Here is a 25,605-nt window from a genome sequence, read left to right on the forward strand (position 1 = left end):
TTAGAATGGACGCTGGCTGTAATTATTAGAGTGTGGGGACAAGCTCGAGAGTAAAGGCCTTACTCCTGATCTGAGAGTGAAGTACCAGGTGTTAGTAGAACCTTGATATGACGACCTGGGTAAGCCTTACCGCGACAGAGCGTTCCCAAATGCTATCATCAACCCGGTATTTATTGATCCACCGATAGCTATCGAAAGGTTAGGAACGTCTTTTCTCATCCGCCAGGAGAGAAAGCGAACCAATGACAGTTAACTGGTATGGCTTCAACGCCCCATAGGTACTAATCTGGGTTTCGTGTTCAGCTTTGGCGTTGCCGGGGTTGGATTCAGGGTTGCTTTCTGTGTTGGGTAGCGTTGATGAATGATAGCCTGATGACTCGTGTTGTGACATTTTTGATAGACCAGGTGGTGTAAGATAATGTGACCTTTGCACCTAGAGAGGGAGAAAATTTTTGATCAAAAGTCCTTGTATATATGAAAGAGGGTTCTTTGAAACATTGGAAGCTAGTAAATATAACCACCCTGGCACTTCATCGCAACTGCTCCTTGAGGATATCAAGGATTGATGCCTCAGGCACACGTATATACTTCGTGAATCTGACAGCACCGGCGGGGCTTTTCAGGGTAGAAGATGTAATTAATCTCCTTGTGAAAAAACGCGTCGAAAGCTGAGCAGACGTTGTAGAAATTTAGGATCTACCAAATCTGGATGCTTCATGCGAGACGATGATTTCGAGAATGGTTGTATTAAGTGCGTCTATTTAAAAATTACAAAAAGGCTGATGAGGCAACCTAGTTTATACTATTGCCTTTATGATTGTACTTTAATGTTTCGCCGTGCCATGCCTATCAGGTGCCTGTGATAAATATTTTTGATTTCTTTCTCACAGTATAAATTGGCTTGTTATGGAAAGATGGAACTATCATAAATATAAGCCCCCATATCTGAAAGCATAATGAGTAAGGATTTGGGATGTTACTTATGACCCTCACTGCACAAATATTATTTGAAACTCTTCACTATTTAGGCCAGGTGCAGGTGCACATTCGCCGATAAGAAGATTGGTGGAGATTGACGACCAATGGAGAAACCAAGGCCAGGATGTGCTTATTTCTTTGTCGAATGATATCCTGAGTATAGGTGCGTGGCGCCGAACTGAATTAACTCGAGAGAGCCCATCCATCAGAAAATCAACGTATGGATCAGTGAATGTGGAGTCGAGCAAAAGGTCTCGGATCGAAAATATAGTTGAATTCTTCTCCGCATGGGGTTAGTATTCATGGTTACCAAGATTTCAAGTTTCTCGATCCATTGATCAAACCTCGGAGAGCCCTCGAAATCACAAGTCTGGAGAGTTGTGGAGCTAGGGGCTGGAGGGACAGTGAGAGGCATCGATGATCTCCACAGGACCAGACAGTAAGAACAAAGCTTGACTCCCATCTGCTGCTGGGGGAAAAGAAAATCCCTCCTCACATCCCTATATTGTACAACTCAGGGGGAAAATTGAACCATGCCGACCGGGGGTGGCTGGAATGTTGATTGAATTTCAATTGGTGCTATGAATAACCTGGTGATTTGTGGGCGTAAATCGATAGGTTGTATAGTAGTACATCAAACCACCTAAATCAAAGAAGTCAGTTTCCCAACAATGTGATCTGCTGTAGGTATGGGCTGACCTTAGCCTCATCGGTAGCCCCCAGTTTAGGAATGAGGGTATCCGAAGTGCCTTCCCCAGGGAACGGAAAGTGTGGATTACCATGGTACACAAAAAACCGCCCCGTCTAAATAGTGTCATGGCTGGAGTGAGCCGAACGTATAGGAGACAGGAGTGCCTTTCTTTTTCCCTTGAATTTTTGGGCAGACCGGACCCCCGCCCTCCGTAATCTGCATGTGGAATTTTGGAAGCGTACATCTAGTGAAACACTCACTCGAAAAAACCTCCAATGGATTTCGGGAAGCCGTGGGAGAAATGACGTAAGGTGCCTTTGGGTTCGTCTCCCGAAACCACCGACCCGTGGAGATCTCAGGGCCTCATCCAGCAGAAAGTAGCGTGAAGAACCGTAAGGATTATGCTATTGATTCTCCCTGAAACGCTTGTCATATCATATGGATATCTTGTGTTCCTCCAAAGGGGGTGGTCTTCAGATCCTCCAAGGGTCATTCGTTAGCGGGACACTCAACTCCGTCATCGACCTCTGGGAGGAGCTTAACATCCACTCGACCCACCAACAACCAGTTGGGAATTTGGGATGCCAAAAAGAGTGGGTAAGTGGCCATCCTGGGTGGGACGCGGCCTTTATAATGGCACCAGATCCTCGATTCTTCCCTCGGGTTGAAAACCATTCTTATTACAACGAACCCAGGGGTCAGTTTGGTCCTCAATTTTAAAATTAACTTACACCTTTTCGACTTTTATGGTCTTCATTGCTCATACACTCCCTTTCTCTCCAAACCCTTCTATCTCTACGTCTATTGCCTCTGTTATATCTCGTTATGTCACGGACAAAGGTTCTGCTGGTCGGAGCGACGGGCGAGACCGGAGGATCAATTGCCAGCGGGCTTCTTAAGAACCCAACTTTCGTACGTACCCCGACATGCTCTTGTTCTTGTTCTTTTTTTTTCTGCTTTGTCTTTTTTTTTTGGAAAAAAAATGGGCATTCGTCGTTTCTAACGTCCTCCTTCCCTTTGGTAATATAGGAAATCCACGCCCTTGTTCGACCTCGTTCTGCTCTGAAACCCGCGATCGTGGCCTTGCAAGAGCGAGGCGTCCAGATTCGCAAATGCGATCTCAAAGCACCAGAGGAGGAGCTTGTCGAAGTTTTATCAGGCATAGACATTGTCATCAGTTGTATTGGCTCCGCGGATCAACAGGATCAGATTCCCCTTGCCAGTGCAGCCAAGAAAGCTGGCGTGAAGCGATTTGTTCCCTGTGCATTCCTGACAGTGGCCCCCGTAGGTGGAATTATGTGGTTGAGAGATGAGGTAAGTTGCGCAACCATTATCCGTGGTTAGCATTTTAGCTCACACTGTTTGTATAGAAAGAACTCGTCTACAACCATATAAAACAACTCCATCTCCCTTACACAATTATCGATGTTGGCCTATGGTACCAACTTTCATACCCTCGACTTGAGTCCGGAAGAGTCGATTATGCCCTGACAGCCGCCAATAATGAGATTGTTGGAGACGGAAATACCCCGATAGCTATCACAGATTTGAGAGACATCGGATGCTACGTGGCTAGAATTATCCTCGACGACCGTACCTTGAACAAGATGGTTCTTGCATACAACACCGTGATGACCCAGAATCAGATCTTCGACTTGCTTGAGGAAATCAGTGAGGAGACGATTACGAGAAACCATGTAAGTAGGGTGGATGGTCCAGTTGAGTCCAAACCTTGGCTTACCTTGTACTTTGTTTCTAGGTGACAGAGGAGCTGGTTCAGAATCGTGTTCTTGCTTCCCGCCAGGCAAGTGAGACCTATCCGTTTGACCCCATCAAATTTATTCCTCGATACCTGGCCGAATATCAACTATCGTGGGGGATCCGTGGCGACAACACCCCAGAGTATGCGAAGTACCTGGGTTATTTGAGTTCCAAGGATCTTTACCCCGACTTCACACCCATCGATTACAGAGAGTACCTTGAGACTGTGGTCAAAGGCACAGCCAAGGGTATCTACACCGACCGAACCATCTCCAAGGCCCACCAGCGCATGTTTCCACGAACCGAGTCTACCGATTCCCTGCAAAGTCGAATGTTTCCTCGAACCGAGTCCAGCGACTCTTTGTATATGACCCGATAAACGCCCACTCCACCGACAGGCTTATGCATCTGGCTTAATGCATATATAGATCTTATTGTATTATTCCCGAGGAATATACATCTACTCGGTTACTGGATTTTCCATTTTCCTTTCTCTTCACGATGAGACCGTGATTTCGGCGTTTTGGATATTTGCACATGATTTCGAAGAGAATTAGGAACTTCATGCGCGGTTTGCTTTTTCCTTGCCATACCATAGGTGTACGCAGTGGGAATGATATATACCCTTTCACGCTCTATTTGTTCCATGGGAAAGTACCTCTGGACAGGTGCTTCTTACAGCCACTTGCGTTTAAATAGATACTCAATTAAAGCTGCTCTTGCTACTTTCTTCATGCTTTCCTCCGTATATCTTGGCGATACAAGAGCTCTCCCTGATCAGCAGTCTTCGGCTGACTATTGCATACCCCTTGCTTGAATTAACTTGCCTGTTTATCATTCAGTGGACCCCTTCTAACTAACCTACCCACTAGTTAGTATCCATGTCAGGATTACCCCGAGTGTACACTGTAGCCTCAAATACCTCTCTATAAGTCTCTTCGACCGACGCCACTTTCATCATCCAACCTCCGCATGCAGTGGTGAATTAAATGCCCCCACTGTTTACAGCACTTTTTAAATAATGATTGCAATATTGACTCGTTCTTCTGCCTCACCGAAGAAGCGCCATTTCTTTCATTGAAACCCCCTCCCCCCCCCCCCCCCCAATAAATAAAGAAATAAAAACTACCTAGGTATTCTTGCTATCCCATATTGCTGGGTGCCAATATGCTCCAATTAATTGGATAGAGTGGATGAATCTTCCGGCTTTAGATTCTCCTTCCATGCTTCGGAAATCAGTGATGATGATGATGATGATGATGATGATGATGGTTTTTTTCAAGTACCAGGGAGTATCATCCCGATATCTTGAGTTTCAACGTAGAGTACATTAATTGTAGGACTATAGTTGAGTTCCAGGTACATACGTAGGTACCTATCTTCCCACGTGTCTATCCATGGATCTTGGAAAAAGTGAAGAGCAGCCAGAAAAAAAGGAAAATATCTTGCTAATGTGTTTTCTGAAGTCAAGATAGTACGTACTAGTAGTAGAGTGGTTAAAATTAAGAAGAAAAAATGTTGATGTTGGATTGAAAGCGTCGAACTTGTATAACCAGATGGCAGCAGCTATGTAGGATGATAATCTGCGGAAGCGGCTGTTTCTGCAATTGATTTCATAGAGAGATGGCAAGCTGTACTCCGTACGAGATTTTGATCGAGGTGCTGAGATAACCTCAACATAAACTGGTCTTAATCGACGGAAACCGTGATGGTCGGTGATCTGTTGGTAGAAAGTGTGGAGGGGCAGTCAAGTTGGCCATCCGGCATTCCGCTCGTGACGCCCACATCTGCCAAAAACCTATTTCTTTTTGTCTCAATGTCCCTCAATCCTCTTTGACGGGTTTCATCACTCCCTTCACTTTTTCGAGATTTTGGAGAATTCGACAAATACGGAGCATCCAGTCTACTCCGTACAGACAGATCCTTGCGATCTCTCGCGGAACCGATGGAGGCCTGTCGAGTGCCTTAAATTGACTCGCGATATTTTGATATCTTCTTGTCTCCCTCAATCTTTTCATTTTGGATTTAAAATATTTTGTAATATACCACTATTTCTACCGCACGAGATACTATGCGAATGGAACGACAACGATGTCACGGACAATTAGCAACACTGGTTCGACTAAAAGCCGCGGAACCACCCCCTGGCGCTGGGAGCAATTTCGAAGCCACTTCCAAATGAGGCCTACAGATGACGATGAGCCTCAGGATTGGTGGTTTGCATCTACTGCAATTCCATTAATAGCTGCAGCAACTGCCCCCCTTGCAAATATGATGTCTATTGTTGCCCTGGTTATGCCGTGGAGGGATACCGTCTACTGGAATGATCCGGATCTTGATGGAACTTATGTACAAGTGGGCTTCAGTGACCCCCACTGGTAAGCATGCAATCTGAGATATTACCCACATGCGAGATCATAGAGTAACATGCCCAAGGTGTGTAGCGCTTAATGCTACCTCCCTCGCCTGTGGGCTAGCAGGCAATGTCTTTCTGCTGTGCAATTTTACGCGCACTGTGCGGTATATCATAGCATTGCCGATGTCTATCCTTCTCTGGCTTCTATCAACATTTATTGTAAGCTTTCAATGATGACGAGACGGGGGGTTTACATCCACAAAGCGGCTAATACCTAGGTTAGTTAACGGGGATAACAGTCTCCATTCATATCTATGCGCCCCCTGTTCCCCCCAACCAGACGTATTCCTCTGCCTTCTGGAGTGCAGTCATATCGGCGGTTCTCTATTTCATTCTCTGTATTATCTTAATGATTAATATGCTAGGTTATTTCCTAGGCCATTATCCACAGAACTTCGCTCTCACTGACGACCAGCGAACATTGATTCTCCAAACAATTGCTTTTATTGTTTGGATGGCGATTGGTGGTGTGATCTTCTCAAATGTGATCGAAATACCTTATGCCGATGCGTTGTACTTTTCCGACGTCACTATTCTCACGCTTGGGTTTGGTGATATCACCAACCAAGGCAATGTGGGCAAAGGCATTGTTTTCCCCTATGCAGTTATTGGAATGGTTATGCTGGGCCTGGTGGTTTCCAGTATGCATCGATTTGTCCAAGAAATTCATTACGACAATGTTATCATGAAACACATCGAACGGAAGCGACAAGCAGCTGTAAAACGCTCAGAGTCCACCACTCAGCTTCAATTCCAAGACCCATACTCGAGGCGCTGGCCTGTCGTGAGCACTCTGAACGCCCTATCACGAGTCGCCGGGAATCGGTCGAGGCTTATGGTAATGAGAGAGGAAAGGGATAGGTTTAATACAATGCGTGCGATTCAGCACGAGACGAGACGTTTCCGTCGGTGGACGAATCTTATTAACAGCATCATTGCCTTTGGAATTGTGTGGACCTGCGGCGCTGTTGTGTTCTGGGCGATCGAAGATGATATGACCTATTTCGATGCCCTGTATTTTGGCTTTTGCTGTCTTCTGACGATTGGATATGGAGATATAACCCCGAAAAGCAATGCAGGTCGCCCCTTCTTCATCGTTTGGTCATTGATTGCTGTACCGACCATGACCACCTTGATTTCGAAAATGAGTGATACAATTGTCTACGGGTACAAACATGCTACCAGTGTCGTCGCGACATGGACCTTTCTGCCGCAGTCTGGCCAGTATAAAGCCTTCATGTCACGATTTCCCGGGATAGGAAAGAAAGTGCCCGAGGAACCGGCATCCAACCCGGAGTTTGAGAAGGCTCCGAATGGTGTTCCGCCCCAAGAGACGGAAGAACGAGGGATGTCCCTTGAAGATTTAGCCCGGGAACCAGGGCCATCGGAGCTTGAACTCGCCCAGAAGCTCGCCCTTGCCATCCAGAGCACGATAAAGGATGCGTTAATGGGGCAGCCCAAGAAATACAGCTACGAACAATGGTACGAGTTCATGCGCATGATCCGATTTACAGATCCCAGGAAAAATCAAGAATACGTTGTCGAGGAAGATGAGTACGGGGTTTTGAACTGGGACTGGATCGGCGAAGACAGTCCACTCCTGGCCGAGAAGACAGAGCCTGAATGGGTTCTAGATCGGCTTTGCGAAAGCCTGATCCGGTACGTGGCGGTGCAGGGACGAGTGATCAGAAATGAAGCTCTAGATAAGGCTAGGGAGCCGCGGTCCCAGGATTCCACTGGGCAAACGAGGGAAAATCTTGCAAGACCGCAGGACATTAAGTAGATGGCTCTTTGTTTGCATCAGTCATACTTTGTATCTGTGATTTTCGATGTATATTTATTTGGATTAGAACAATTGACATGGCAATTCAGCTTTACCACGAACTTATTATAAAACAGTAGGCACATTCTACCGGGGGGTATAAGCCATGTGTGATCGTAATAAGAGAGGAGACAAGAAAAGAAAAGAAAAGAAAGAGAGAAGGGAAGAAGGAATCATAGTCTCTCCATCCGCCTTCTCCATGGATCTTGATATTAGAGCAGGGGTCCTCCTCTGTATGTTGGAGGGCGTGCATAGATTGGGGTCATGGGGCCATGCAGGGTGAAGAACTAAGAAGGGAGATTGGAGTAAGTGGGAAAAAGCAAGGACTCCAAATTCTGTCTCCACCTGCAGGAGAAGAGACTACCTAACTAGATAGTGGGAGGTCAATATAGAGTACATACTACATATATGGTGTATCGATCTCCGATAGTGGGCACAGACAGCCACTTGCAGTCTTGGAACAAAGTCAAAAAAAAAAAAAAAAAAAAAAAAACGTCGACATTGCCTTGGTATTCAGTTCGCCATATATCAAAAGTCTTTTCGCCTATGAACCCCCGGATTTCCTCCCCGCAAGTAAAAAAGTATTAATGTATGCCGAGTCACCTCCACAACGACTCAAACTCCCCATCTTGCTACTTTACCCAGACAATTCCAGATACTCCCACCTATCGGATCACGTTATGCAGAACCCCAGTAGAGGAACGCATCATCTTGCTACATATTGTACGTATCGGCCTTCTCCGAGCTCTGTCTCCCTTCTGCGACAACACTCTAACGCACCTCAGGAATCCTTCAAGAAAGGGCTAGCTCGGAATGGGATTTGGCTGAGAACGACGCGTCATTGCTCAATTCCAGACAGGGCCTTGATCGCAATGTTCTGTCTATCTACCTAGGTAGTAAATGATTAAATGGTAGACAGGATGGAAAGCCCCGTGCTTTGATCCCCCGCATCTTCCACGCCCCGCGTTCCCCCTCGAAAAGTGTGGAGAGAGAAAAGCTCGAATACGGGGTTGTTGTGGGGTCATAGTCCAAGTTACTTTACGCCACTCCTTCGCCATATTCGGAGTACATCCGAGGTAGAACCAAAAGAAAAAAAGAAAAGAAACCCCATCTAAATGAAGTATCCACCGATTATAGTCACTTATGATTTCTTGGGGGGGGGGGAACTCATAATGAATACGGAATGCACGCACGGACAGCTCATCGTATGGGGTAGGGAGTAGCTGTTACATATAATAAATGTCTGGCGCTTATCGTAATGTAATCGTGGTCGAGAGATCCGGTTCGATTTTCTTGGTTTCTTTTACATACTCTTATCTGCCTTTTGGAGTGTGCTGTCCGGACTGTCTGTTGAACGGTTCCTCCTTTGCATCACTCTTGGTCCAGGATTTATCGGCTTGTCCATACCGAGGAACGGAAGATGGGGGGTGTCTCGAATTCGGAGCCACATGCTGGCCCCGAGCATGTGGATAATGCAAAGGATGTCCCGACGGTAAACCACGATGAGGATGCAACTGCTGCTTCGAAATGGAAGGTTGAAAGTGCGGCCGATGGCGATACGGCCATGGCTCTATTCAATAATTCGGATGAACTGCACGAGGCGATTGACCCTGCTGAAGCGCGAAAGGTGCTGTGGAAGATAGATCTGATGATATTGCCGTATCTTGCCGTTTGCTATGCGTTTTTCTACATTGACAAGGTGATCGATATACTCTTTAAGGTCCTGGATTCTCTGGAGGGACTAATTTGGTGCAGACAACGCTTAGTTACGCTGCTATCTTCGGCATTGTTGATGATCTCGACCTCCATGGAACGCGGTACAACTGGCTTAGTAGTATCTTCTACTTTGGGTTTTTGGTTTGGGCATTTGTATGTATATATATCTAAGGAGAGAGATCAAGGGTGGTACTGACGCCAATAGCCTACCAACTTTCTCATGCAACGATTGCGTATCGGTATGAACTCTGGTGCTCCCTGATGAAAATATCACTGACCTGCTGCTGTAGGAAAGTATCTCGGCGCGAATATCTTCATGTGGTACCTTACCTGCCCTGTTCCTGTTCCGATAACATCCTGCGTGCTAATAAGCAAAGGGGGGTGTTTCTCATGATCCAAGCGGCATGCCATAATTTCACTACGCTTGCTGTTCTCCGAGCTCTAGGAGGAGCCGCAGAGGCTTGTGCAGACCCTGCCTTCATGCTCATAACCAGCATGTGGTATACTCGGCGCGAACAACCCGTGCGTATCGGCCTTTGGTATACCGCCAATGGCCTTGGTATCGCCCTTGGTGGACTGCTAGGTTATGGAATTGGCCATATCCGCGGTGCTCTTCCGTCGTGGAAGTATGAATTCATCGTGATGTACATACCCCCAGGATGCCTGGAAAATCTCTCTCTCTCTCGGATACTAATAGAAATCCTAGTGGTGCTCTTTGCTCGACATGGGGTATTGTCATGTTCATTTTCCTCCCCGATTCACCCGTCACAGCCCCTGGACTCACCCCCAGAGAGCGTCGAATTGCCGTGGAGCGGATCAGAGAAAACCAGACTGGTGTTGAGAACAAGCATCTCAAGCCGCATCAGATCCTGGAGGCATTCATGGACTACAAAGTCTACTTTTTCTTTGTGCTTGGCTGTGTTTGTACGGTTCCTGCGTTGACACTTCCGCCATGCTATGTATGCTAAGCAAGCGCCACATATAGGCAATATTCCTAACGGAGGCATCTCCAACTTCGGAACAATCATCATCAAGGGATTCGGGTTCTCGACACTCGTCACCACACTTATGCAGGTAGCGCCCCTTTCTATCCATCCATCCATCCATCCATCCATCCAATACGACTACCAGAACTAATAAGGACAGGTTCCCTACGGAATCCTAATCGCAATATCTATCCTCGCCTGTGTCTTCCTAAACGACCGCTACGAAAACAGACGCTGCGTTTTTGTTATCCTCTTTCTAATCCCCAACCTCGCCGGCGCGTTCGGCCTACGCTTCGTTCCCGCACATCACACAGTTGCCCGGTTGATCTGCTATTACCTCACCGGCCCCTACAATGCAGCCTTTGTCCTGATTCTGAGCATGCAAATTGCCAACACAGCCGGTAATTCCTGACCTTCTTCCTTGTCCTATATCCCTATATCAATTCCCGAACGAGAAATGAACCCTTTTTCTTTTTCTCTCTATATAGGCCACACCAAGAAAGTCGTCACAAACGCCGTCCTCTTCCTCGGCTACTGCACCGGGAATATCGCGGGGCCTTTTTTCTATAAAGATCATCAAAAGTACTTGCTTCCTTCCCCCTCCTTTTAAACCTCATCCCATCTCTCCACAATATACTAATACAGAGGGAGGGGAAAAAAAAGACCAGCCTACGAACTCGGCATTTGGTCCATGATCGTCTCGCATCTCATCGAAGCCGTCCTGATCAGTATCCTGGGCCTGCTTCTCCGCTGGGAAAATAAGAAACGGGACCGGATCCAATCCCAGATGGAAAACGGGCTGGAGGGGAGAGATCTCGATGCCACGGCCTTTTTGGATTTGACTGATCGAGAGAATTTAAAGTATTTCCTTTCTTCTTTCTTTCTTTCTTGATTGCTTGGGAATTTGCTGGGGTTGGTTTGTATGGGTTCTCGGTGAATGAACATCTTACTAACTATCCTGGTTTGTCGTGCAGTTTCCGGTATATTTATTAGTGATTGTCAATGGATTTGGGATCTAAGGTATGTATGGGGGTTGGCTTTGCGAATCAATCAATGAATGAATGTCTAGGGCTATGCTTAGGGGTTGGGTTAGGGTTAGGCCAGTATAACCTCATCTGATCTGATGTATTTGATTCATGAAACGAGAGATATTTGAGATAAAGAAACAGCCCCCCCCCCCCCAAACTAACCAGAGGTATTAATACAGTGTAGTGTATATTTATTAAAAAAAAAACCAAACCAAATCCAAGTTAAGTGGTGCAATAGTTGTTGGTTGACTGGTAGAAATCGAATTCTCCTCCATAACATGATATCTCCCCAGAATCGCCAAAAACACCGGATCTAGTGTTGTTTGGCTAGCGGAGGAATGTTCTACACTAGGTGCGGCTTTATTCTGCTCTAGAGATGAGAGAGACTCACTATGTCCACTGCCAGCGTAGCCAACCCGTTCTATACAATAGCCGCGGATTGTCAACAGATGGTCTTCGCAAGACTAGGGAGTATTCCGCTGTCACTTAGACCTTAATTGGGTGAGAACTACTAATATTGAGATAAAAAAGACTGTCCCTTCCAGGTAGGACAGCGTTTTCTCACATTAAGTCTATCCAGAGATATAAACACGGAGATAAAGGCGCCATAATATTCAATGTACACGTGCTAGTAATAATACACTTGCAAACCAGAAGAACTACAAATCTTTGTATCTGAAAATCACCTCTTCTGTCCGCGGGATGATCTCTGTCCAGTAAGAGCCGACTTTTGTCGGAGGTAGTTCGAGACAATGTTCTCGACACTGCCCATATCATGCCTGGGTTTCCTAGATCGAGGTAAAAGATGAACGTTAACGAAGTTCCTCGGAAAATAAGGGCCCGGGTCACTCGGACCATGGGGCAAAATACGCACCTCATGTAGTACAACCGTGCTCTTCTCTTCCTCTTCTCCGTCCTCTGGACGATCTCGACACTCTCCACATTCGGGCTGAAAACCTTAACAGACATCTCCACTCCGACCCTCGTAAGCTGATTACGCAACAAGAAGGATGTGTCAATGCCACGAAGACGAATACTCAAGCAGACGCCAGAGAAGGGGTCTCCATTCTTGAAGGTCACGCGTAGAATATCGCCAACTTTGACACTTCGGGGGTTTCGTCGGTAGTCAAACAGTGCTCTGCGTTCTCCTGTAGGGTCGATTTCCGCGAGCTGGGACTCTCGGACCGCTGTAATGGGATCCTTGCATGTAGCGGTTGGTGAGGGTGGTGCCGGGTAGATTTTCAGCTTCTTGCGCACTGCACCACGAAGATTGTTAGGAGACCACGAAAGAAAGCACGCAAGATTTCATAGCCAAAAAAAAAGGTAAAAGTTTACATACCATGAGGCTGCAATCGTTCAGGAATCTGAGACAAAAACTGCTGAGGGAGTTTTGACGGAAGAAGTGTTGGCTCCGGCCGTTGCGAGTATACCGTGGAAATCGACCGACAACTGATCTGAGATTGCATCAATGGCTGGGGCTTCACGAGCGATCTGAAGCAGCCCAGCTGCCGGGTAAATTGAGGAAGAGCTGCCATGGCTGCGAAAAGAGCAACGTGGGGAGCAGCTGGCGCAAAAAGATCTTTCTTCGTGTCCGAGAAAGAGAGAAGAATCTCGGGCGGAAGTTGGGAGCCGGCAGAATTTCCGCCAAGTCTCGAATTGCCTGTTTGGGCCAACCACCGCCCAGGAACTTTTCTGCCGCCAACAACGGACTACATTGGAATACAGTTCGCATTGCTTTGATTGTAACGGGGGTACACACTCTCAAGCGACAAGCCAGGGCGTTGCGATTATCTTTAGCTCCGCTATAGTTCTTGGCTACGAAGCTGCTGAATTCCTGCAACCTGACCGAAAATGGCGCAAAACGCTGTCGGCAGGCTCTTCCGCTGCCAGAATTCTAACACACTTCGCCAATCCATCAGCACAATCACGCAGAAGCGCAGCTACTCGAAAAATGGTACGCAAATGCGAACATACTATACGAATATGTCATGTTTCTTATGATCGTTCTGCTAACGCTATTCCCCCCCCCTCCCCCGCGCAGCAATCCCTTCCTTCCCCCCGACATCCTCCGCCGAGCTGGACCAAGCCCTCAACCGTTTCCGCGAAGAACTCTTCATCCCATACGGACTGAGCCGCCAGCAGCAGAAACTCGTGTTCCGCCAGAAGTATGCCGAAAGACTAGAGCAGGAGCCCGTGACCGTGACCATTGGCGAGAATGACGAGCCGTTCCTCCTCCGCCCAATGGACCCGCTAACCCGACCCTCGAAGAAAGAGATCGTCGACGTGGTGTCGCTCATGAAAACCGCCAAAGACTGGCAGAATTTGATTCCTTTCATTGCCGGGCTACGCATGTCCAACCGCCTCATCACATCAGCGCGCTGGGAGTGGCTGGTACGGAAAGCGGGCGAGTCTGATGCTCTCGGAATCATCCTGGAGAGTGTCAAGCAAACGGAGCGAACTGGTCTTCGGCTCAACAACATTGATCTCGTTCAGCGGATTTTCTTTGAACTCCACCGGAAGGCCCAGAGAGGTGAATTCAAGGGCCCGGATGTCTCGAAGGCCCTAAGTCTTGCGAAGCAGTTCGTTACCCTGATGGAGGCCCCCGAGCATGTTGAGCGCAGCATCGAGCAAGACCCCAAGAGGAGGCCGGTTGTTGTTGGTACATTGCTGGAACTCAGTGCTGCCCGCGCGCTGAGCGAGCTTGATGGGCTTGATGAGGCTGGTGAGGTTCGCGCTTACGCGCAGCGTCTGCTGGCCAGTTGGGAACTAGGCAACTTCGACAAGGAAGTGAAGGACTGGGTCCACGTTGACCGAATGCTGCAAGAGAATGTGCCAATCTACAACGGCATGAAGCTTGCATTGCAAGTGAAGGGTATTCAAGGCGATAGACCTGTACACTCGGGTCTGAAGACCCGCGTGAGTCAATTGGGAATGCTCATTGGAAACCAAATGAAGATGGCGCCGGAGAAGGCCCAGCAGCGGCCAACATTGGGTCTTAAACAGGCCCAACTGCTACATCAGGCTTGAGCCTAGGGTTCATTCCTTTCCCATCATCTTGCATATGAACTGTATAATATCTTCTGAAGATTGCTCTTCCTGAGCTTTACCTGTATTGAAAATAGATGCTATTGTTTTTTTTTTTTTAAAAAAAAAAAGTTCGTTCATTCTATGAACTCTGAGTTGAAAACTACGCTAAATGCAGTGGAATATCCTTTATCATTGCACAAATAAAGCAACCAAGTCGGACGAGAGACAAAAAAGCCCGAAATAAACCTTCATGTCCGGTACCCTTTCCTATTGTTGAATTTATGGTAGAATCTCAAAGGTATTATCATCACGAATGCGTGCTTGAATCTGAGTAGTTGTTTTGCCGGAGATTACAGCCGGGCCGGTCACAGTAATCTATCACGGTATATTAGCGACAAAAATAGACATTAAATGGGGGAGAAGCATGATTTCACATACTTGGCCTTGTTCCAAACCATCCGGGACGTTAGTTAAAGTAACCTCTACGCTACTCAAGGGGGCTCCAAAGTGGCTGGGTCCTTGGAAACGTCGATAATCGAAGATATTGGTTTGGGAGATAGCCCCAGCAACGCCTGGGGCAGCTAGAGCGTACACCACGCGTGCCCCAGTGAAAACTCTGAGGTCTGTAAGTTGCTCATAATCTAATTGCCCTTCGGAATCCCCATCAATGCGATGGGAAATGCAGAGCAAGCGCAGCCTGCTTAGCGAGAGCTCCGCCATGGGACCAACAGTGGCAAGCCGACTAAAGAAACCTTGCGATGGCATGCTTCCGGAGTCCAGAGATCGCACCTGAAACCAACGAGCAATTGACGAAAGAAGGCCAGAGTGTGGCTTCATAAACTTGGAGTGGTATTCAGATATGGTGCGAGAAGAGGCGACGATGACAGTAGGGGACACTCCAACGGTGGCAAGAGCAAAATCGACATCTTCCCCAGCAACAGAATTAAGAGCCACAGAGGCATTCGAGAAGATGGCTGCCAGGACTTGGCACAGGTGATACAGCCGCGAGAGGGAATCAATTGAAAGGACCAAGTCTCCGCTATTGATCCGTTGGTTCCGAGGCAAAGAGAACATCAAGCCGGCAATACCAGAAGCCAGATTCTATTTCATTGATTAATATCAGCATTTCCATAGCAAGGAGCTACAATACGCTGCAGAAAAATGGGCTTACCTTTGGACCATATTCGATAAATTCACCGGTGTGAGATGAAGAAGGCCAGACAGTGGTAAGGGAGGGTGTTGGTGAGCTTGGATCCCATTCAGGGACTTCTAGACCAGACAAGTCTTTCTTTTCCTCAACAAGCTCATGCCAGACAGCCACTTGTAAACGGCCCTCAACCTCCTTAGGCACGTCATTCCAGTCCATATGTCTGCTTCCAAGTTTTGCGACCCAGACAACTTGCGAAAGCTGATTGTTGTCCTTAGCCACCAAGGCCAGATCGAGTGCTCCTGCCTCTGCAATTAGAGCATCTGCCTCGGATTTCTGGAGCAAGGCAGACAATTCCTTCGGGTCAAGATTGTGTGGGATAATGATGATCTTAAATCCGTAGAAAGCCCCAACTAGACAGAGTATTAGCGAGATCTACAGCCCAGATAAACAATGTTTCTCAAAGGACGCCTACCGAATATGGAAGTCAAAAGCTCGACAGAATCTGTCAGACAAACCGCAACAGCCTTCACCTTCGCCGATTGCAGATGCTTTCCGATAACATTCATTTCTGCTGTCATTTGGTCCAACGAATGCTCAATTGCCTGCTTCCCAAGAACCGTATAGATCTTGCCTTGCTTGCCAGTAACAGTGCCATTCTCATCAACTGTTCCACGTACTGCAGCCTTCCAAACATCACGCAAATCGCCATTTCTCCCACTGGTCCATTTTGGAGCACCGGGGTCCTTCACATTCAGGCCAGATCTGAGGGGAAATCCATGTGGAGTCTCCAAGCTTCTATGCGCGGCGGATTCGCCTGGCTGTCGGACGGGGAAAGCAGTTGACTGACGAGCTAGTAGGAAGGGATGAATATCAGGTTCCTTGGAGGTGACGAACGAAACGACGGCGAAGGCAACAATGGCGCCGGCAATCAAGGTTGTATAGATGTTCCAGTCGGCTAGCAATTCATTGGCCAGCCCATCAAGCCGTTCCAAGAAGGATATTTCCGAGGCCATTCTGAAGGGTTCGGTAAATAGACCTCCACCCTCATATACGAGAAGATTGTATAAGGTCCCTCACAAACTCAACGAGTCGTTCGAGAAGAGAGAGTGACGTGAGATTCAGCCGGGGTCATGTGGGGGGAAAGCCGCCGGTTGGCCCCGCGGCAAGGAAACAAAATAGCTCCCGATTAGGTAAAGGCTGCGCGGTAAAGGCGCTTGTCCCTACGGTTGCCGGTGAAAATCGACTGCGCATCCACCAAAACAATCTATCTCGAAAGGCTCGGGAATCTGGTAGTCCGTCACTTCTCTTACTGATAGCCATGCGCCGGTCTTAGTCTTTTTTTGTGAACAAGGACCAGCTTCTATACGCAGATGGACCGTTAATTCGAATTCATTCTGCACAATTAACGTAGGTAAGTTCGCTTTTTTTTGTGTTCAATTTTCCAGGTAAGTCCTCCTGCGACCATCCCCCCCCTCGAACCATATCTCCCGCAGCCATGACTTATTTTCAGTAGATTTCCTTTTAGTAGAAATCAATGGCGTCCATTTTTCTTCCTTCTACCCCCAAACAGGCGTCCGCGCCGGCGCCGACTCCTAGCTCCGAATCCCGGACACCAGGAAAGTGGCGGCACCCGCATCTCGATGAGATTGTTCGAAGACAAAATGCGGGGAATTTTGGAGATCGCAATGTGAAGCGACTCATCTGGAATACTTCTGCTCTCCTAGCCACTTGGGCTTTTGGCGGTACTTTTAAATCCTAGTGGGTGCTGGCCTAGGCATGCTGATATCTTGCTTCACACTAACAAGGCCTTGGTAGCTCGCGTTGGATTCAAGCAGTCACCCAATTCCCTGCGTATCCCGACTTCTTGCTGCTCCTTCTACAGCTAGTTCTTATCTTCAATATTCTCGTTGCGTTATACCCACTCTTCCGACCGAAAGATGACATTGTCGACATTCCTCTCACCCCGACGCAACGTGCCTTGCTGGGACTCAATCCATCGGCGACGGCCCCTCCAACCCCAGGCAGCTCGTATATTACCCCCCCAAAATATCGCCTCTCTGGATCGAGGGCTGGAAGCCCAGCAAGTATCTCTGGATCACCGCTCTCAGCGAGCGCCAGCGCCTCAGGTCGCCGGTTCTCATCCGGCACACTTTTTTCACCTTCGCCAAGCCCTTTATTACACAAGATGGTCGCCAACGGAGGCCGCGACAACGGCCGCAGGCAGAGCTTTGGATCGTCTTCTCCTCTGGGTCGAAGCTCGCCTTTCAAAGAGTCAACCATGCCTGCCAGTCCTTCACCTGTGGGAGGAAAACGGGCGAGTATCGGACTGAGCAACAAGTGGCTATATGAGCGAAGCAGACGGCTCTCAGCCAGCAATGGTAGTCTTTAACTTATCTTTCGTTGGAGTTTGGTTGCAATTTTAGATGCAAGGCGATGTAAATCTTACCTAGTCTTTGCACGAAGGTGTTTCGGATTTGGGTTTTTTTAGTGTAATGTATGGAGCATAGAGCGTTATGTTATGTCCTTTTGCCTGCGCTCTCAGATACTTTAGAAAAAAAAATAAAAGAAAAATAAGAAAATAAGAAAAAGAAGTATAAATAAATACGTACATATTCTCCACAAGATGAATGCTTCCCTTGTATCATTGATAGCGGCTCCGGCCGAATACAGAGAAGCTCGTGGAGGCTGAGTACCGGTACCCGCTCCTCACTCTATGAACTTCCAAGAAAGCCAACAACATACAACATCACCACAAGTCTTTTTACACGCGGCACCAAGCTATTGGGGCTTACGTTCCGAGCCAACCATCCTTGAAACTCTGATTTCACGTTTGAATTCCATCATAGTCAATTATTCTTCTGTATGAGGTCAAGAACTTTGTGAATATCGTGGTGGCCTTAACATGGGAGCCTCGGAGTCGAAGTTAGTCTTCAAGCAGGGCATCTTTCGCCTGTCGGAGGAGAAGGAAATCCCCGCAGATGATCCGTACTGGGCAAGAGTCAGTTTTTTATTCTATCCCGAAATTCTTATCGCTCCGACTTTGATCGTTCTAATGGCCCGGTAGTTCTGGGAGCTTCCTGAGTCCACAGAAGATGTCTTTAGTCTCTTCACCCCAGCAGATATCCGACGAACACGCGATCAAGCGCTGGGCAATTTTGAGACCCTGTTACTATCAATAACATCTCGTCTCACGGCTTTAAAAAACCATCCTTCCTTTCCGGACCCAGAACTCGCTCCCGATCGAGATGCGCTGAACTGCATTCGCATTCTTACCCACGTCCTTCCCTACGTTTATGAAGCGGACCATCTCGAGGATTGGGAGGAGAAATTCTTTTGGACTCGGAGGAGGAAAAAGACTAGGGCGGCCCAGCTGGCGACAGACGTCCTATTTGATGAAGCGAACGGCCAAGATGGACAAGACCAACCGTCCCCTCGGGATCGTGATTACGAGGATGTGAAGCCTTTGGCTGAGGAGCTGATTGACACGCTTATGGATCTCCTCTTCTACTCGGATTTTACCATCCCAAGGCTACCTTCGGCGAAGGGCAATGTTTCGTACTCTATCTGGCAAAGTGGGGTCGGTTGCAATACGTCAATGGGCTCGAGCAAGGAATTTGAGAATAATCGCAGTGAGGTCCTCCGGCTCCTACTCACATTGACCGGAAAAGCAATGTATATGTCTTCCAGTAAGTGATATCTCTCGCGGTTCTAGGGATTTTGCCTAAACCATGCCATAGGTTTACTCCCGGTCCAAGGTGTGAAGGCTATCACATACATTACAACTTCTCAAGAGAAACAGGCAGTCTTAACATTGCTATGCTCACTATTAAACACGGTACGTATCCCGAAATATATCCCCACCATCTCGGAAGTTATCTTATTCCGTCCTTAGGCTATCAAGTATAATCCCGCGTCGTGGAGAGTCCCATACGACCATGTGGTGTGGAAGGACCCGAGACAAATATTGGTTATCTACTGCCTTCAGTTCCTTCTTGTGCTTCTCTTATATCCAGTTCCAGAGGATGGTCGTGGAACTCCCCCAAAGAACTACTACCGCCACTACTTTGGTCGTCTGCATAGACCACAGGACTTCCAATTCCTTGTCGATGGCATGACCAGAATTCTGAATCAGCCTGTACGTTGTGTGCCCGTTGTTCACACGCCTTCTACTAATCATGTTATCCACAGATGCAAGCAACAACGTCCTATCTCCCTGGTAGCCAAAAGTCCGTCAAATGGGCACCGGAGATGTTGGTTCTCTTCTGGGAGGCCTTGCAATGCAACAAGCGATTTAGATCTTTCATAATTGACTCAAACCGCTCCCATGACTTTATTATTCTCTGTTTATTTTATGCCATTATATACAAGTCCGACCCAGCCAAGCAAGGCGTTGTCCGGATGTGCATATTCATTCTGCAAACCATGAGCGTTGAGCCTAATTTCGGGCAGAGTTTGAATAAGAAGTTTGAGGCTCAAGATACCCTTCCACAGAGTATTCGCATACCTGGGTTTAGAGGATCTTATGCTGATTTCTTGTTTATGGTATGGTCGTGTCCCGTGACAAGCGAGTTTTGACTAACTCGAATCTAGTCTGTTCATACCTTGATAACCACCAGCAAAGGCAAGCTGAACGCTGTCTATCCAGCTCTACTTGCTGTTATCAACAACATAGCGCCATATGTTGAACATTTATCTCCGGCAACGTGCTCAAAGATCCTTCAACTTTTCTCGTCCATGTCGGCGCCCAGCTTCCTCTTGGCCAATGAGACCAACCACACCCTGCTTGCTTCGGTGCTGGAATCCATCAACTCGATTCTCGAGCACAATTTCACAAGTATGTTGCTGATCCTGTCTACATTTGAAAACACGCGCCGCTAATTTGAGGTAGAAAACCCGTCCCTCATTTACGCAATTCTGAAATATAGAAAGCGTTTTGAAGCGGTGCGAGAGTTTACACTAGAAAGCGGCCAGCAGGAGATTGAACGGCAAAACGAGAGAAGAAAGGCCGAAAATCGTGATCTTGTTGCCAGTCCAGTTCTTTCGGCATCTGAAGATGAGCCCCGCATTTCCTCTGGAGCACGGTCACCTTTAGGCCGAATTCCAGAAGAGAATAACAACCCATTTGCCATTGGAGGGGATGACTCGGATGATGAGGGCGAAGGACAACACACCCCGGCACAGGATTCAACTTCCGTCCAAACTTCCCGCCGGTCCTCAATTTCATCTATAGTCGATGAGAGCGTCCCCTTACAACTCAGGGGTATGTCAGAGAAGGCGCGAGGCAAAATGCCCGCCGGACAGCCGTCTTTCTCTCGACAAAACAGTATGACAAGCCAAAGCAGTATGTCTGCTATCTTCTCGGCATCTTCGAATACCTTCACGCCAACTACCGCTTGGGTAAGTAGGGATTCAATCCCCTGCTGTATTTTCACTATGATTTGCGCTAATCCAGAATATTCAGCTTGAGTCTTGGTTACCCGAACTCCCTCTTCATACTATTCTTACAGTCATCTCAGCCATCACCCCTAATGTTCCCGAGTCTGCATTTGAGTCGTCTACTAGCCCTGAGGCTCGTTCATTGATTGCAAACCTTGCATCATTCTCGGAAGACCCAATGATCCGATGCATTACCGCAGAACCCGCACCGGAGCGCGTGCATTCCTTCGAATGGTCAGCCCTGTCGATGGGCTGGTATGAATCATTGCTCTGGGGATTCATCTTTTCGGCCGAAATGGTTGTTGGTTCTGCATCTGGGGCTACTCCTGGTACAGTTGGTGTATGGAATGGGACGGCGATTAAGCTGTTCAAGGTCCAGGAAGCTGCCGCCCAGGGACCAACCTTACTCGCACCCAAAGGTGCTGTGGATGCCGTTGGAAGTAATTTGGTCCAGCGGATCGGAAATCTTAGTCTCCGACGGAGTAGCACGCAGCAGGACTCCCAGAACAACTCTCGGCCTCCGTCCGTTCGTGAGGTCTAACGCTCTGACCCACCACTCTCCATGGGGTTCCGTTACTTCAAGATAGTAGCCTTGTTCTTAATGACTTTACTTTGTTCCATATGATACCTAGCTGGCGTTCACAATTGAGTATTGATTAGGAAAGGCTAGTGATAACTTCCCTCGTATACCTACCCAGAATTGGCATACACTGGTGGTGCCCCCTCTGACTTCAGAAACCTCAGTTATAATAAAGACAAATATAACCTAGCTAGCCATTCTGCTGTAACTACTCCATACTGGGCTCTCCTAGCATTCCTAGTGTCTCGGCATAACATGTAGTGTGCGTTGTTTGTGGCTTCTTTATGGTTACAACTGCTCATGTTGTTGATGACAAGGGTTTCCTGCCAAGTCCGATCAGCAAGTCGACCATCACCAGCCAATTGATCCTGCATGCTCTTCAACCTCCCAGCTGTGATATAAATCTAGGAGCTTCACTCATTCTCCTGCTGGTGTTCTTTGTTTTGTTTCTTTCCATCCTTTTTTTTTTTTCAACCCCGCGGGAGGGTGACAACTTGTGTTTTTTCCTGCCTCATCATCATGGCTTTCTCCCGATCGTTGGTTGTCGCGACCTCCGCACTTTTCCTCGCATTCCCGGCGCAGGCCGTGGGAGGATCATCAGAGCTCCAAAATATTCTCAAAAACACACACAAAAGTCCTGCATATGGATATCCTACAGACTTCACAAGAGGGATTATGCCTGTAAGTTCTACTCTGTTCTGGTCTGGGGTGAATCCATACCCGTGTCTGTCCCCCTTCCGGAGGAATCCACAGGAGGAACCTGAGAGCTTGAAGGAATAACTTTTTTTGGCTCCTAATAGATCCCAGTTCACTCTCACAAGTAAGTCTTTCTCTTCATCTAAATCTCTGAGTCGAGGTGGTTCTGGTTGCTAATGGGTTGTCAGTGACTATTGGAGAGATATCCCCTTTTACACAGGTATTCCTTAACTCCGGTCTACCCAGTAAGACACTACTGACTGGCCGGCTTTGTCCTACTCAAGCCCTTTCGAAAGGATGTATTTCTACGGAAGCGGATGTTTGGCTGTACAATGGCACTCTTTATGTAAGTTCTACTCCTCCAGCATCTCGCAGGCGGCAACTAATTGAGCGAACAGGTTGGTCACGACGAGTCGTCACTGACCGAGGAACGCACTCTGGAATCGCTCTACATCAATCCCATCCTCGATGTACTAGAACGCCAGAACCCCAAGAGCAGGTTCCTGACGTCCCCAACAAACAAGTAAGTATTTATTATATGCTCCTAATACGCTTCTAACACGTCCTACAGCGGCGTCTTTGACACCGACACATCTCAAACGCTCTACTTCTTCATCGACGTCAAAACCGCTGGCCCCGAGACATTTGAAGCTGTTATTTCTGCTCTTGAGCCGCTTCGTCGACAGGGTTACCTAACAACCCTCAAAAACAACAAGACACTCACTGAGGCACCCATTACCGTGATCGGAACAGGCAACACTCCCTACGACATGGTTGGCCCTGTGGCGGACCGTGATTATTTCTACGATGGCCCTCTGTCAGAACTAAGCAACTCCGAATATGCCGATCTCACATCGCTCATCTCGCCTATTGCTTCGACTAGCTTCACTTCTGCGGTTGGAGATCTTGCTCTGTCTGGCGGCGACACCGTGCTTAGCGAACAGCAGCTGGAGGTACTTCGATCGCAAATCTCCGTTGCAAAGGAAAGGGGCATTCTTTCCAGGTATTGGGGAGCTCCTTACTACCCGATTAGAGCGCGCAACCTGCTTTGGAGGACCCTCATCCAGGAGGGTGTTGGGCTGCTAAATGCGGATGACTTGGACGCTGCTGCTACGTACTTCTAAACTTGGGTACATAGACTATTGTAATTCTTAGCTGAATGAGAAAGTGGATCTTTCGACTCTCCATCTTGACCCGAGTCTTGATACAGTTTGCCCGAGCCCCAGATTATGATGACCTCCCGACCTTCCAGGGGATTTAATGGAGACCTCAATACTTGGTTATCCAGAAAAAGATAATAGCATGGTAATAAAGTCATTTTTAAGACAAAATTTGATGGATTTGAGACATTGAAAAGAGGCAAGAAGAGAGGAAAGACCGGACGACGGTGCATCACGTGACCGCCGTGAATTTGGAACCCGTGCGCGTCGAAGGGGGAGTGAGCAAAAATGGAGGATGAGAAAAAGGTGAATATATGAAAGTAAAAAAAAAAAGAATAAACCCACACGACTGTTCCTCCAAGCTAGTCCTCGGGCAGGCCGCAATGTCCAAGGTCGATGTTGATCTGAGAGATCTCTTAGCCAAGGTGTTGCCCACCGATGTGAAGGTCACCATTCGCCATCTCTCATCAACTCCTACGGCGAGCGTCGCTCTATTTGCCCCCTCGCCCGGAGAAGAACCCGAGCCCACCTTCTGCGAAAACCACTTTCTTTCGACCTCCATCACCCCGGCTGACAAGGATGATGCCGAGATTATCGTGTTCGGCGTTGAAGTGCTTGTTTACACTACAACACACTTGACCACGATCTTCGTCTCCAAGGCCGACTCGACGGGCCACCTGCATCTACTGAAGGCTGCACCCAAGGGCTCGCTTCTCAGGCGAATTTCTAGTACATTTCTTTCCTTTCTGGTGGATACTCACCAGAGGCCCGCGGTTCGGCTGGTTGTCTCTCTATTCGCCCGGTCTCAGAGCCAGTACTTATTTCCCGGGAGTATCGAGAACCCCGAAAAACATGTCCTTGACGATCGTGGGCTGATCAAGTGGTGGTGTCGCTCTATCGACCCTATCTTACGGGAGTATGAGCCTGAGTCCGATTCTCATGAAAAGGGTCTTGAAGAATCAGCACAGAGCTCGGCCACAGCGTATCTCATTGTCCCTGGGTGCGACAAATTCGAAACTCGGGGTTTCTTTCCCAACACAGCCAAAACAGACCATAAGGATCGTCCACGATGGCTGAATAGCTATCCTCTCCACCAGTTGTGTAGTAATCCTAGTGCGCCGCCGCGCTGTCTGGTTCCTCGTCTACCTGATGACCCCAAGACGCGCTTCCTTCTTGATTTGGATGATGAGCTGCCTGGGTCGTCGATGGATAGCGCCGGCGAGAACGCTGGTCAGTGGAGGAGTGTGAAATCCCTGGATCAGTTCTGGGAAATGATGTCCTTCCGACAAGAATGTTCCGCGGGGCGACTCGTCGGTTTCCTTTGGCTTGTGGTCAATCCTCCAGGTATTGTAAATTCGAATCCGATGCAGACGTCTCGATCCGTCTCCACGGAGGTCAAGGAGCCTCGGAAAACGGATGCGACTACATCCAACGAGCCAACTCAAGTATCTGCTTCTCCGTCCATAGAATTACCTGCCACCTCGGATGAGTTACCCAAGCAGCAGCAACCCTCAGAGATTCCGAAGGACCCCAAGGTCGACCCCAGTTCACAGCCAAAGGATCCGACCAGAGTCCAGCCCACAACCGCCGGGACTGCCTTTTACTGGCCACAAGCAGGAAGAGGACATGCAGTGCTGAGCGAGGAGGATTACAAAGTTGCAATTAATTTTCTTCTCCGGCAAGACTTCTTCAACGAGGAGGTCTCTTTTGCAAGCACCAAGGCGTTCAACGAAAAAGTTGCGTCACTTGCCGACCAACTCTGGGTAGGCCAACAGGTGACCGGAAAAAGCACGGATGGAGAGTTTACAGGTTCGATGCAAGCGCCCAATACGGTTGTTCCTACGCTGTTGGTTCGGAAACGAAAGAAGAACGAGGGAGAAAGCGAACAAACAACACTGACGACCACGACCACTGACAAGGACCCGATAACCCCAACAGAGTCGACAAAGTCCGCAGCAGAGTCATCACAGGCTTCCGGAGTCAATGTTCTGCAAGCGAATCTGATCCGAAAGAAGAAGAAAACTTGACGGCATTCGAAGCAATGACGAACGATAATGAATTTGCCATCCTTGGTATCATGTATAGTAACTAAAGCGAACAATCGATAATAATGACAAGAATTTTATGCAAGCCAGATGATGAATCCCAGCCAGGGAAA

The 25,605-nt window shown here is 48.0% G+C and overlaps 11 protein-coding genes across 11 annotated transcripts; 8 read left to right on the forward strand and 3 right to left on the reverse strand.

The window, feature by feature from the left end:
* Nucleotides 1-777: 777 nt before the first annotated feature.
* Nucleotides 778-1,891, reverse strand: P175DRAFT_0560462 (uncharacterized protein). Its single transcript, XM_040900984.1, has 3 exons — nt 1,865-1,891; nt 1,678-1,782; nt 778-1,621 (listed from the first exon to the last, which is right to left on the reverse strand). The coding sequence occupies exon 3, from the start codon at nt 1,439-1,441 to the stop codon at nt 1,184-1,186; it is 258 nt and encodes an 85-aa protein (XP_040749158.1). The 5' UTR covers nt 1,442-1,621; nt 1,678-1,782; nt 1,865-1,891; the 3' UTR covers nt 778-1,183.
* A 313-nt stretch (nt 1,892-2,204) lies between these two features.
* On the forward strand, nt 2,205-3,926 carry P175DRAFT_0377586 (aromatic alcohol reductase). Its single transcript, XM_040892961.1, has 4 exons — nt 2,205-2,581; nt 2,699-2,983; nt 3,040-3,366; nt 3,429-3,926. The coding sequence occupies exons 1-4, from the start codon at nt 2,495-2,497 to the stop codon at nt 3,807-3,809; spliced, it is 1,080 nt and encodes a 359-aa protein (XP_040749159.1). The 5' UTR covers nt 2,205-2,494; the 3' UTR covers nt 3,810-3,926.
* A 1,325-nt stretch (nt 3,927-5,251) lies between these two features.
* Nucleotides 5,252-7,724, forward strand: P175DRAFT_0465895 (potassium channel family protein). Its single transcript, XM_040894887.1, has 3 exons — nt 5,252-5,808; nt 5,867-6,005; nt 6,070-7,724. Exons 1-3 carry the CDS (start codon nt 5,522-5,524, stop codon nt 7,627-7,629), a joined length of 1,986 nt encoding a protein of 661 aa, XP_040749160.1. The 5' UTR covers nt 5,252-5,521; the 3' UTR covers nt 7,630-7,724.
* A 1,136-nt stretch (nt 7,725-8,860) lies between these two features.
* P175DRAFT_0486419 (putative MFS allantoate transporter) lies at nt 8,861-11,487 on the forward strand. The gene is made up of 11 exons (XM_040895623.1): nt 8,861-9,367; nt 9,424-9,537; nt 9,590-9,623; nt 9,675-9,705; nt 9,762-10,028; nt 10,091-10,308; nt 10,370-10,458; nt 10,531-10,771; nt 10,859-10,952; nt 11,034-11,231; nt 11,345-11,487. The coding sequence occupies exons 1-11, from the start codon at nt 9,089-9,091 to the stop codon at nt 11,361-11,363; spliced, it is 1,584 nt and encodes a 527-aa protein (XP_040749161.1). The 5' UTR covers nt 8,861-9,088; the 3' UTR covers nt 11,364-11,487.
* Nucleotides 11,488-11,917: 430 nt separating this feature from the next.
* P175DRAFT_0486421 (mitochondrial 54S ribosomal protein bL19m) lies at nt 11,918-12,958 on the reverse strand. Its single transcript, XM_040895624.1, has 3 exons — nt 12,738-12,958; nt 12,273-12,654; nt 11,918-12,186 (listed from the first exon to the last, which is right to left on the reverse strand). Exons 1-3 carry the CDS (start codon nt 12,931-12,933, stop codon nt 12,081-12,083), a joined length of 684 nt encoding a protein of 227 aa, XP_040749162.1. The 5' UTR covers nt 12,934-12,958; the 3' UTR covers nt 11,918-12,080.
* A 154-nt stretch (nt 12,959-13,112) lies between these two features.
* P175DRAFT_0486426 (uncharacterized protein) lies at nt 13,113-14,581 on the forward strand. Its single transcript, XM_040895625.1, has 2 exons — nt 13,113-13,352; nt 13,440-14,581. Exons 1-2 carry the CDS (start codon nt 13,250-13,252, stop codon nt 14,423-14,425), a joined length of 1,089 nt encoding a protein of 362 aa, XP_040749163.1. The 5' UTR covers nt 13,113-13,249; the 3' UTR covers nt 14,426-14,581.
* P175DRAFT_0486427 (uncharacterized protein) lies at nt 14,524-16,662 on the reverse strand. The gene is made up of 4 exons (XM_040895626.1): nt 16,048-16,662; nt 15,597-15,985; nt 14,864-15,526; nt 14,524-14,800 (listed from the first exon to the last, which is right to left on the reverse strand). The coding sequence occupies exons 1-4, from the start codon at nt 16,586-16,588 to the stop codon at nt 14,705-14,707; spliced, it is 1,689 nt and encodes a 562-aa protein (XP_040749164.1). The 5' UTR covers nt 16,589-16,662; the 3' UTR covers nt 14,524-14,704.
* A 170-nt stretch (nt 16,663-16,832) lies between these two features.
* On the forward strand, nt 16,833-18,141 carry P175DRAFT_0486430 (uncharacterized protein). The gene is made up of 3 exons (XM_040895627.1): nt 16,833-17,020; nt 17,089-17,333; nt 17,391-18,141. Exons 2-3 carry the CDS (start codon nt 17,110-17,112, stop codon nt 17,962-17,964), a joined length of 798 nt encoding a protein of 265 aa, XP_040749165.1. The 5' UTR covers nt 16,833-17,020; nt 17,089-17,109; the 3' UTR covers nt 17,965-18,141.
* A 167-nt stretch (nt 18,142-18,308) lies between these two features.
* On the forward strand, nt 18,309-21,787 carry P175DRAFT_0465913 (Hid1 family protein). Its single transcript, XM_040894888.1, has 8 exons — nt 18,309-18,573; nt 18,640-19,261; nt 19,313-19,410; nt 19,468-19,710; nt 19,764-20,117; nt 20,166-20,409; nt 20,464-20,972; nt 21,037-21,787. The coding sequence occupies exons 1-8, from the start codon at nt 18,478-18,480 to the stop codon at nt 21,550-21,552; spliced, it is 2,682 nt and encodes an 893-aa protein (XP_040749166.1). The 5' UTR covers nt 18,309-18,477; the 3' UTR covers nt 21,553-21,787.
* Nucleotides 21,788-21,954: 167 nt separating this feature from the next.
* On the forward strand, nt 21,955-23,481 carry P175DRAFT_0504528 (uncharacterized protein). Its single transcript, XM_040897893.1, has 6 exons — nt 21,955-22,272; nt 22,392-22,411; nt 22,476-22,507; nt 22,572-22,633; nt 22,686-22,810; nt 22,859-23,481. The coding sequence occupies exons 1-6, from the start codon at nt 22,111-22,113 to the stop codon at nt 23,409-23,411; spliced, it is 954 nt and encodes a 317-aa protein (XP_040749167.1). The 5' UTR covers nt 21,955-22,110; the 3' UTR covers nt 23,412-23,481.
* Nucleotides 23,482-23,830: 349 nt separating this feature from the next.
* Nucleotides 23,831-25,474, forward strand: P175DRAFT_0445109 (H3 histone acetyltransferase RTT109; the record flags this gene model as incomplete). The annotated part of the gene is made up of 1 exon (XM_040894266.1): nt 23,831-25,474. One exon carries the CDS (start codon nt 23,831-23,833, stop codon nt 25,472-25,474), a length of 1,644 nt encoding a protein of 547 aa, XP_040749168.1.
* Nucleotides 25,475-25,605: the final 131 nt, after the last annotated feature.

The sequence above is a fragment of the Aspergillus ochraceoroseus genome (genome assembly GCF_002846915.1).
Source record: "Aspergillus ochraceoroseus IBT 24754 chromosome Unknown P175scaffold_9, whole genome shotgun sequence".
Taxonomy (NCBI): Eukaryota; Fungi; Ascomycota; class Eurotiomycetes; order Eurotiales; family Aspergillaceae; genus Aspergillus; species Aspergillus ochraceoroseus.